At 37.3% G+C, this 12,044-nt stretch overlaps 1 protein-coding gene across 4 annotated transcripts in view; it reads left to right on the top strand.

Moving 5' to 3' along the window:
- The first annotated feature begins 255 nt into the window (after window positions 1-255).
- Window positions 256-12,044, top strand: part of elavl2 (ELAV like neuron-specific RNA binding protein 2) — a 40,422-nt gene continuing 28,633 nt past the window's right edge. Inside the window, exons 1-2 of one of the 4 annotated variants that reach the window (XM_028038368.1) lie at window positions 256-661; window positions 2,374-2,491. In XM_028038368.1, the coding sequence (XP_027894169.1) occupies window positions 2,412-2,491 (80 nt within the window). In that variant the 5' untranslated portion in view covers window positions 256-661; window positions 2,374-2,411. Of the gene's footprint in view, window positions 662-2,373; window positions 2,492-12,044 lie in introns of those variants that run through there. The other 3 variants (XM_028038371.1, XM_028038370.1, XM_028038367.1) reach the window with 3 other exon arrangements.

Here is a 12,044-nt window from a genome sequence, read left to right as displayed (position 1 = left end):
CAGCTTGTGATCCAGGAGAGACGCGCGGCGCTAAGAGCCAATGGCGTTTAAGAGCCGCCGCACGCAGGGAGCAGCGGACGGGGAGCCACTCCGGGTATACCTCCGCGTCCGACGCATGCTCGTGAGTAGGTTGAATGGGATGAAACGGCGAGTGCGGAGAGTTATATAGGCGCGCTGTGATGCGGCCCGCATATATTCCCCGGCAGGACTAGCTTCTTTTAAAGACAGCCTCCTCTTCCGCGTCGCTTTCCACTCCAGTGATGTGGCGTATTTGTGTGGCGCACCTGTAAAGAGCGAGACACGGGGCAGAAAGCCGGGCTCTTTTTTTGTTTCATTATTTGATTCCTTTTTCTTTCTTCTGTTGGCTTTGGATTTTTTTTTTTTTCTTCCCCCCTCTCCCTTCCTCCTCCTCCCTTTTACCTTTTTGTTTGTTTCGTGCATTTGCTGAAACGATATCATTCCTGTTTTTTTTTGATTTAATAAAACATTTTATTTTTCTCATTTTATCTCGTTTGTGTTGGCTTTTTTTGTTATGTTTCCAAGTTTGAACTAAAAAAAGAGAGAGAGAAAAAGAGAGCGCGGAATCCACATCATTTGACCAGGTGTTTCATTCAGAGATTGTTTGCCCCAAGGACGCCCCTAACTTTCGTTTATAGAAACGGTAAGATCTTTTTCTGCACATTTGCTCATCCGCTTCAAGCATTTTGAAATCAACCCATTGGAATAGGCTGTTTCGGTTGGTCCTTTTGGTGTGCAGAGCAGATCATCTTATTGCATGCAGACGTGACGGGGATGGGGGGGAGGAAAGTCACTGTGGTGCATTCATGTGACGGCTGATTTTCAACTATGAGCTGGAGAGCTTTCGGGTAATCAATGAGGGTTTTATGGTAACGCTTTTTTCTATCGTGTGCAGTGCTGAGACATGGGGAAGAGTAATTTTGGAAAACGATCACTACAACAGGTTAATTTAAAACATAGTTTATCTTCTAGAGGCCTTTATATTAAGTGCAAAACAACCCTCTTGAAATAAACTCTTTGTTTTTATGCTCTATTTTCAAACACTAACTTATTAAAAATAGATATATCCTGTGTAACTCTTGACATGAACAAAGCTATGTAGGTTACACTCTGCAGCCTGCATGTTGTGCCACTTGGAGTTGCTGGATGAAGTTCTTGCTTTCATAGGCACATTGTGTATACTCTTTCTGAATTTCCGTGCAGGTGTGACTGCACAAGTCAAGTCTATTTGTGGAAGGTGGGGGGGAAAAGTCACTGGAGAGAGGCTGCTTTCAAGAATGTATTCCCAATGTAATGTATTAAGAATATCAGCATTGCTTAGAGTTTATGCTTGTAGTTGTACAATTGTAGGCCAGTGGATCGAGGTAATTTATAGTGATACACATTAGGCAACTAAAAATTATTATTAGTGGGTGTTCCGCTGTTGGTCATAAAACTTGAAGTAAACTTAAAGCAAAATACCAAAAAAAAAAAAAAAAACAGCTAGTGATGTGCTACTGCAAACCAACCCATTTCTTCTTTTTTATGTCAAATGTTTCCACATGATCATATTAATCTCTGTTTTATTTATAATGATGTATTAATTTTTAAAACTAAATTTTACATTTTAGTCGAGGTTTAATAGCAGACTTTGCTCTAGAACTACAAAAGCAAGACAATTAATACAATAATGTGTAAATGACACCAAAAATATATAAAAGCATGATTTAAAATGTGTAGACGTGTAAAATAAAAAAAGCCTAGCAAGCATGGACAAGTAGCTGGAACAATTATTTTTATTATTTGTAAGTGCCATCGTAGTACTACTTACAGCACCATGCAGATGTTTAAGTTCACAACAAATATCTAACAGACACTCTACCCTCTGACAGATTTTCCATGGCACCACTGTGCAACTTCTGCTCCTAGTAGGTAGTTTTCACCGGATGTCCACAGATGGGCAGTATAGAGCGATCTGCAATTTCAAGAGTTAAACGATCTGTGCAACTGTGTTTGTATAATCTTAGATTGTTGACGTTCCGTTTTCTTACTCAATGTGTTAAAAAAAATAAATATCTTACAGGGATTGATCTCCAGTTTTGTCTATATATATTCTACACAAGCTAAAAACAATATGGAAAACTGATTCAGTTGTATTTTTTTCCTCTTTTTTAACTTTTGCTATGTTGAATTGTTAGCCGACAAAGTTGTCCTTTTTATTTTAAATTTTTTTTTTTTTTTTTTTACTTTGCCAAACGAAGCGGCTTCTGAAAAAGACGCATTTCCTCCAGAGCCTGCAGCTGCAGCTCATCATCTAATGAATAAACTAGAGATGGACCCTCTGCATGGCTGCTGATTGGCTAACGCCTTGATCAGTTTATTTAGGACGTGCGCGTTCCCGCCACCGCCCCCATATGCTTCACGAAGACTTCGACCAAACATTTGTCTTCAGGGACTTCATTAAATACCCGCGGCGCCACTTCAACACCTCGAGGTAAGACACGTAACAACAGTGGAGTTGAACCGGTCACTGTGGTGGTGCGTCCGTTCGTCTTAAGGCCTTTGCCAGCTAGCAGGGCAGCTAGCAGTTTTTGTCTGCCTATCATAAGGTGTTGCATTGGCCTTATTATTATTATACTCGAAAAATAAGTTGCTCCTAAAAAATTATTTTAAAAAAAAGGTGGCTAACTTAAAACTAGCGTATGACAAAACGAACCCAATTTGAACCAGAAAACATGGGAGTTGCTACTTTTGATAACGGTCCTGCTAATGCTCGCCATACTTTTAGTAATAACTCCTCTTATAAATATAATCCGCTCCTGGAGCTTTATGAGTAGGGTTTTTTTTATGCTTTGTTTTTAAACAAATAGAATGCCAAAAAAAAAAAAATTCTTTGCGTTATTGGCTCTTTTTCGAGTTAACGGAAACTACTAGCTTAGTCGCAGTAGCGCAGCTGCAACGCATTAATTAAACATGGCGCCTCCGCTCGGTTTTTTCAGACGCCACACTCAAAATTGTATTTAATTTTTTTTCAAGTAGAGCTCAGAATTGGAACCCGCTCTATGCATAATTTTTGTGGCGGTATTCAGTCAATTTCGCTTCCTGTTTGTTTGGTTGGTTTGCTAACATTGCAAGCTTAATTTATAAACAAATCATGTGGTTGCTGTTTTGTTGAGTCGCTTACAAAAATATTCTAATTTTGATTCAAGCTCTAATCTCTGAAAACAGTTGTCTGTTCTTCACAAGGAACGACTTCATCTTCTCTCGAGTAAAAACGCTTGGATACATGATTATAGAACATTTAATTGTGATATGGAGTAATTTCTAGTTTTGGACATCCGTTGCACTGACACTCCAAACAGGTAGCTTTAGATTTTTGGCATAAAACTGTTCAAGATGGCTAAAAATTAAAATTAACAAGTACTGCTTTCCAAACTGTCTTGTGCAATATTATCGATGTTCACACTGTAAAGCCCTCATGTGCCATGAACTCTACACCCTGTATTAACCTTGCTTTAGTTTGAGCCAAGCAGAAATGCTAATGTTGCTACTTGGAGAAACAGCTAAAGCCTTTTAAAGTAGAAGTGTTTTTTTCTCTACTTTCTTTCCAAAAATTTAGCTTTGTGTTCAGTTTTGCCTTTAGTGTTACATTTGAATATACTGTTTTAAACCTCATGTGCCAGCTAATATTAAGATCATATGTCTAAGTTTGAGAAACTGCTGAGTTGCATCATTTTTAAATGGTATATATTTTGCTGCAGGTAATGGTGCTAATGTACTATTGGGTGGTTTTGATAAACAGAAGCCTAATAAAGGAAACACATTTTAACCTGAATTTCAATGGACTATGTCACTATTTGCACCGTATGACATTCTAAAGCATTTTTTGTTAAATTTGTACTCTTAGAAGTTTTTTGTGAGCAACATATTAGTGAGAATGTTAAAGTGAAAGTAAAATATTTCCGACTTAGTTCGAGTCCCCTGTCAATAGTTTTGATTTATTCAAATTTTTGTGCTTTTTTTTTTGCCATAAAAATAAGCTGATGGAGGGGAAAAGAAACGTGAGGCAGTAAATATACAGGCAGATGCTTGACGGACTGAAACGCATACAATCAATTGCTTGATATAACTTTTTATACCCATGAAAGTCACAATATTCCTTTTGGACTGGGTGCCTATCACTGCTGATTCTGATGAGTCTCCATGATCAATTGCAGAGGAACAGCAGATAACTAAACGCATCCAAAACAGATCAGGTGGTGATGCAGTAAATTTTGACTCGAATGATGGGGACCTCAGATTTTACAGACCTGTCAACGTAAGAAGTTTTTATTCAGAATTTAAATAAATTGTGATTCTCACCACCAAGGACTTGAATTCAGGAAAAATGACTAGTTTGGGAAATCTGAATACAATGATGCTTCCCCGATTCTGAATTCACATCTTTTTATATTCTACATATTTTTGATTGGGTCCTCAAAGTCAGATCAGGGGTCAATACAATTATATTCTGGCCTCAAATAATTGCAGGTCACTTTTGGACATATTTAAAGAAAATTATGGGAATTTGGCATAGAAATCATTGGAAAACCTGTGTTGTGTAGTTTCCAACACTGGAAGCACTTGGTGAGACCGGAAGGAAATAAAATCAGTCATGTCCTTGGTATTGCAGCGCTGAGTTATATTGGCAGTGAGTTGGACAGTAATTTATGTCATTAATTTTGGCTATTGTAGACGGTCCTAATCACTGAACTTCTTACTGCTTGTGTTTTTCTTACCACTGCATTTGCTCTCAATCACTAATTTTGGCAGCAGTGGTTTTACCCCTCTGTCTTGGAGTCTAACATGATGGTAATTTCAGTAAACTTGTTTTTTGCATATTTCTCTGACAATTTACTTGTAGGTTACTAAAATATGGGATCTCTCTGTAAGGATTTGGTTAGGTTTTTTATGGTCTAAAGATTTTGTAGTTCACTAAAATTTTACCTTTTTAAGACAAGGTAATTTTGACTGGAAAGAAAATGCTGACCTGAAAGTGCTAAGATGCACTTTTTTGAGCACACTTTAAACCCAGGCATATAAAATAGAGCCTCTTAATATTGAAATCATTTTTGGAAGCAACTGCATGGTTGTGAAATGTTATATAGTGTCTGTTATTTATGGTTTTCAAGTAGCGTTTGTGAGAGCACAAGAGCTCTTCATTTTAATTAAGTTGCTGCAGATGAAGTCTCAACGTGTGATGAATATCTGCTGTTTTTAGCCGTTTTCTCCCCCTCTATTCTTGCAACCATTCCAGCTTCAGCAACCCCTATACTGCTGAGGACATGAGATAAGAGTTGCTGTCTCTGTGTATTGCGACTACGTTTGCCTTTCTAAATAAAGGCTGCTGACAGGGACTAAAATGCAGGACTCAGAGGCCACACATCACTTTTCTCTGTATTTCATTGTGTGTCGCTGTCAGAACCAGGTTAGTATGCAGAGACTCGCTGAAAAGAGAAGCAATTTTACGTCTTTTGTCCTTCCTAAATGGTCATCCGTCCCCTTTTCTTTTCATAACATGGCCTCCTCCTCTAGTGTAGTAGAGCTTGTCTGGATGTTGCACAAGATTTAGTCTGTTGGCCACAGGGTGGCCCTCCCTCTGCATGGGCAGATCGTCACTGCAGGCCAGTAATGCATTGCCCTTGAAAACACTCGGTGAATTACAACAGCTTCCACAGACGCAACATCTCATGCTCATGGGCTTTTGTGCCTTGCAGTTTTTATCAGCATAAAAAAGAAATGGATTTAAAATATGACTTAACCCTCCCCCAAACAGTCAAAATAATTATTTTGGATTGGGACATGTATAAGTTCTATATCTTAAACAAAAAATTATCTAAATTCAGTTAGTCTATGGAACAATCTACTGTAAAAGGTGTTAAAGGATTGCAGATTTGCTTTTGACATGTTGTTGATAGACCTGTTGAGTCTACAGTTTTTCTCCTCACGGGTTTTTTTAAAAGGAAAAAAAAATCTGTCTTAAGCCAAGCTGCACAGAATTTGACTTGAGAAACCGTTTACCTAGAGATTTCACAGTGTGGTGGAGGACCAAGACTGGCCTTTTGTGTGTGGTGATGGCCCACAAAATGGCTCTGCAAGATACTGAAGTAATGTTTTTGTTCCAATATAGGAAGGTTTTTTTTATTTAGAATTGGTTCTCAAAGATAATGTTGGTCTTTAGCTGCATTTCTGTGCTTCTCTGTTTTCAGCACATAAAGAGCTACAAAAAACAACCTACTTGAATAGTTTGTGTCTATGGTTGATTTACATGAAATGGCAAGTTTTAAGATCAGTTAAGTACATTCTGTGTTGATTACCTTGTAGATAGAAAGAGATAAGACAACACATTGGCTACCAAGCAAATGTAATTAAAGTTGCAGACATAAAATTATTAAATTCATGCTGCTTGAAAATAAAATGTAATCTACATGAAAATACAAATGGATGTTTATGGGCAGTACAAATAATGTGACTCTAATTTAAAGCTCTTTGCTCCAGCAGCCAAACATCATCAATGCTTTAATTTCCTTGTCACAGAATTTAGGCCTTTTTGTTAATGCACGATTGTAAAGTGCAGCACTTGCATCTGTACACTTAGTGTGTCTGTAAGGAAGTTACATCTGTGGTTTTAACAGATATTTTGAACTGTTACTTGTGGGCTTTTAGTTTTCAAGGATGGGTTGTGCATGTCAGTGTATGCACTCTGGAAGGTTTTTTTGCTCTGCATCTTGTCACGCATACTTGGTCAATTTCATTCTCTGAGGAGCAAGTAGCTGGGATTCGTACCTCCTCACTTTGAGTGCTCTGTGTCACATCGGTACATCTGATCTCAGTTGTCTTCATGCTTAGCATAAAATTGTATAGGTAGTCTTATGTGAATTAGCTTTTTTGTTTAAAAAAAGGCTTATTTTCACTTCTCTGCCTTGTATTAGTCTGGAAATAAAGCACCTTTTGGGCAAATATTTCATCTTGTTTTCTGATGTGATGCAGAATCTTTACTTTTATACAGCTATGTTTTCACGGACTCTGGCACCAGGTGTAAAATTTTTACTGTATGCAGTTTTCACTTTTTAGGTGAAAAAGCTTTGTAAATCCTGGCTGTGGAATAAATCTGAGATCCTGTGAAACATTGATAATCTGGATTATAGCTACTTTTAACTGATTGTTTTATCTGAAAGGGGAGGCACATCAGGGGTGCTTTAAGGTTATACATTAAATAACTTCTTTAACACAGATTGGATATCATGCTGAAGTCTGCTGAAACTGAACAACTTGATTATGGATTTTAGCCAAATGCACTTCCTTATTTATGCCAGGAAGTGGCATAGTCTACCAAAAGAAACTTGGTTTAGTAGAATAAAATCAGTTATACCGTAAAATGCATCTCTTTTGGCGTCGCCCTTATAATGGTGACATTGTGGGTCTCTTTAATCTCAAATTAATCTTGTTGATACTGAAAACTTTTTTTTACCTTAAATGGTTGTAGAATACGACCATAGAAGAACTAGCAACTTGGTGTAGAAGACGAGCTACCCGAGGTGGAATATTGTGGTATTTGGGTTTATGTTTCTTTCAGGACCGTCGGCACTCCTGAGACTCTCCTGGTTTGAAAAGGCTCGCTGGTCAAACATATGTTCCAAGGCGGGAAATAATGGAGGCTTTTTTTTTTTTTTTGACATCTTTGGTGTGCATTATCCTTAAAGTGAAAATATTAATTATTAGTTTCACAAGATGTTAAAATGTTTTTTCCCCTCATCAATATATGCATGTTTTATCATTTTGGGAGTATAGTATTATGTGAACATCTTGCTGTTTCAGAGGTAAGATGACTTTCCTTGGAATATTTATGAACACACATTGTGGTTTTCTTTAGATTAACACCATGCCCATCAAAGTTTGACAGTTGCATGTCACACTCTAAAAGAGTTGAGTAGGCTGTAATGTTTATCAGTGTATTTTCCTGAAATCACCCATGACTTTGCAAAAATTTTTCCCTCCTCCCCCTCTTCCAGCGTAGATGCAGTGGGATCTGAACTAGTCTCTAATTAAACATGTTACATTTGAATGCCTCCTAAAATGTTCCACTCATTGGGGTGAAAATGTGGAGGTGGAAAGAATGAGTATAACTAAAGAACCTTATAGATTTTCTCTAACCTGGTTTCTGATGTAAACTATAAGGTCTCTGTGGAACAAGATTCTCTGCACTCAGATGCCTGCATTAAGACAATGCTGTAGGTTGGCTCCACACAGTGAAAGCCTTGACTGAGTTTTTTTTTTTTTGCTTTTTTTTTTTGGAAGGGGGCGTCTTGCCAAGCTTGCTGTTCCAAGGGTTTATCTAATGAAATATTGCTGCTTTGTGGCAGTATCTCAATTGGAACAATAGCCTGTGTGTGTGCTTAGAATAAAAGGAAAACCATAATGAGACTGAAGTTAACAATATGTTCTTGTTGCCTGATTAACCAGATACCATGAACACGGAAGAAGCTCCTTGAGTAAATAACTTAGAATAGTAAATCTTTTTCTAAAAAACATTTTCATCTGTCCTTCATTGTTTAATATGGGATAGAGAAGTTGAAAACTTAAACTTTGCTTTTAAATCCCCAGCCAAGGAATCTTAATTCTATACCCAACACCAAGATTGAAAAATATTGAGTAAATATTTACTTGCAGTGCTATTGTTTAAAATTGCATTAGACATTTTCACTTTTCTGTTATTACGTGACATCTGTCCCACTCTGATCTTTAACATCCCATGCATGCATCATAGGTGCGTATCAAGGGAACTTGGATGTCTAACTGGTCAAAAATGTCACCCATATCAGCAGCAGGGTGATGTAGGTAATATGCAAGAGTCATACAAGAGTGCATGGCTCTTGAAATGGAATATCCTACCAAAAATTGCATCCAAGTAGTTGTTTTGCAATTGCTGCATTGCACACAATGATACTGCAATTTGATATATTGTGCAGATTTATTATAGCTTATAATAAGTGCAAAACCAAGATTTGTTAAATTTTGTTGTGTAGAGTGATTTTAACAATTTATGTCCTAAGTGTGAGGTGTGTGCAAATGGTTAACTTTTTATTTTGACATTGGAAAAATATTATTTGACTTGTTTGGCATTTTTAAATGTGCAAGAATGTTCTAGTTTTCTGTTGTCCCTCAACTAATGCATACATCAGTCCCTTACAATGCAGAACCAATGTTCTGCATTGTAAGGGACAACAATGCAGAACATTGTTGTCCCTTACCCTTTAAGAACCAGGGACCCTTTAAGACCCTGGTTCTTAAAGGGTCCCTGGTTCCCTTTAAGAACCAGGGACCTGGTTCTTAAAGTTTCATAGACATTGCAGAAAGAGGAGATGACTGGCAAAGCATTCTCCTGACTGGTAAAAGCTGATGCTTTGTTAGTGCAACACATTTGGCAGTAAACACAGCCATCCTACCTGGAAAAGCAGGAGATGGCTATGAAATGGTGGTGAGATTACAAACACCTGTGCCAACAGCAGCAATGGTGTTTGGCAATCAACAAGGTTGGAGTCTAAGAGAAAAAACACATGGTGGTGTCTGCACCACTGTCCAACACAACTCTGCAACCTCTTGAAATTTAAATAGCTACATTTTAATCTATTTTTTTCATACACGAAATGGCAAAACTCTGAAACACTTATTGCAATGTTAATGTTCTGAAAATGTTGCTAAATATGTAGAAAGTAATTGGAGAACACAAGCTTTATGTAAACAAATCAGGAATATTTAGCTGCATTTAAACTAAATTGCTTTAAGGCCAATCCAAAAATGATAGATTTTGACTGAATTCAAAAGATGAAAATGTACATGGTTTACTTCACTTTATCTAGCAGAAGAAGGGGCAGCTACTATGGAGGAATTTAAAGGTGCCTAAACTCATGGAATATATAAATAAAGAGATGATACAAATTCCCTCTGTTCATAGCCAAAACGGGAAGAGATTTAGGTTGGGTGCCAGAACTTTCTTGCACAACAGCTTAAAACTAATATCTTTCCTCTCAAGTGATTGTTATTCCACATCTCTCTAACACAGGGGTCTCAAACTCCAGTCTTCGAGGGCCGCTGTCCTGCAACTTTTAGATGTGCCTCTGCTGCACCACACCTGAATAGAATAATTAGGTCATTAGCCAGGCTCTGGAGAACTGATCTACACAAGGAAGAGGTAATTAAGTAATTTCATTCCAGTGTTTTGTACCTGTGGCACATCTAAAAACTGCAGGACAGCGGCCCTCGAGGACTGGAGTTTGAGACCCCTGCTCTAACATCTCTGACCTAGAAGTCAGGAACTCCTTCCTGACTTCTAGGTCAGATTGACCCAGTCCATTTGACACAGTACATTTATTTTAGGTTGAAACATATCTTAGTGCGAACCAACCAAACAACATAATCTTTAACTATTAATATAATTATATTCCTCTACACTACTTAAAGTTGAAAGAAGTGGATTAGACTAGTGAAATATTCTTTTACAAGTTATGTGCCAAGCAGTAAACAATCCAGAGCACAGTATTCAACTTTAATACTGCTAATGGAATTGGCATTACACTTCTGGGCATAAAGTTTTTTGTGAGTTCCTGTAAAAAGTCAAGCATCCAAAATAACCAATAAGTGCCATTGAGCCTAATCTACTTTGTATCATTTATTATAAAACTTTGTTGAAATTTTGAGACAAAGGGCTACAGTAATTGGGTTCACAATATTGAGGTAGAAATTTTGAGCTTTAGCCTGATGAACTTACCCACATTGCATAATGTGGGTAAGTTCTTGGCTAGATTGTAATCTTTCACTATACCTTATTACAGCTCGTAGTGCTACAGCTGTGAGGATGGAGTGTTGAGTACCAGTAATTCAGAAATGAAACTAAACTTGGAAACAATAGTTAAAGACAGAACATTGTTCTACTATCCAAATTCAACATTAACTTTTTGTAATTAATCTCTTTAATCAAATTTGTTGGAGTTATATTGTGGTAATATCTAAGATTAGCAGTGGATAATATGGTAAATGTATTCCTCTTCCTACAGAAAAATTAATCGCACTGAATAATGGATGGCCTCCATGTTATCAGGCTAAATGATTCTTGGTGTTTTTCCGAGGTTCATCTTCTCCATAAGTAAATCTTGTGTAGTTGAAGCCATTAGGGTTAAAGCGGTCTGCATTATTACTCTTTCTGTTTGTGCTGTAAACAGAAAGTTCTCTGGGTTCTGACCTTGCTTTAAGGACATGCGTGTAAATCATGACTCATTCTGTTGTGCAATGCATTGTCGGTTGTGCAGTCTATGAAGCCTACATTCAGAACCATGAATACTACAGTGTGGACATCAGATTTTTCTGTAAATTGGCACGATTCTTTGTAATGATGATCTTTGTCTGCAATTGCCAACATTTCCAGCTTTCTCTATATCAAATAAGCATTCATACTTCTGCACCTTCACCCAGATACAGTCATGCTGTCATCAACAGTCGGTGAAGTCACCAGAAAGTTTGCAGGTTGAGATGCTGAGTTAAAATACTTATGAAGAATAGTAAAAGACCTCAACAAGAACAGACAATGTTTGGTTGATAATACTAATGCATATAAATTGCACTGACTGTTATTGCTTTGTCCCTTTTCTTCTTTTTGAAGATGCATTGAGAGCCTGATGAGCTCATATTAACCTATCTGAGTTATCTGTCTCTGCAGCAGTCTGCTTCAAGAAACTCTTTGTAAACTATAGATATTATAGATTAGGGCTGAAATGATTCCTTGAATGATTTGAGTACCTCAATTATTAAAATTTCTCGAGGAAAATTTACCTTCCTTGAAGCTTCATTAATTTATATTTTATTATTTTGCACACCGTGTTCTGGCCGGAACATTATTTGTGTTGCGCAGAGCTCTAACTTCCTCCTCTGAGTTGTTGACGAATGCTAAGTGTTAGCGGCATAACATCCAATTTTCAAGTTCGGCCATAGGTATTTTATTGATTGATAATAAT

The sequence above is a fragment of the Xiphophorus couchianus genome, chromosome 14, assembly GCF_001444195.1.
Source record: "Xiphophorus couchianus chromosome 14, X_couchianus-1.0, whole genome shotgun sequence".
Taxonomy (NCBI): Eukaryota; Metazoa; Chordata; class Actinopteri; order Cyprinodontiformes; family Poeciliidae; genus Xiphophorus; species Xiphophorus couchianus.
The sequence above is the reverse complement of the archived record's forward strand: the minus strand, read 5'-3'. Positions and strand labels throughout refer to the sequence as shown.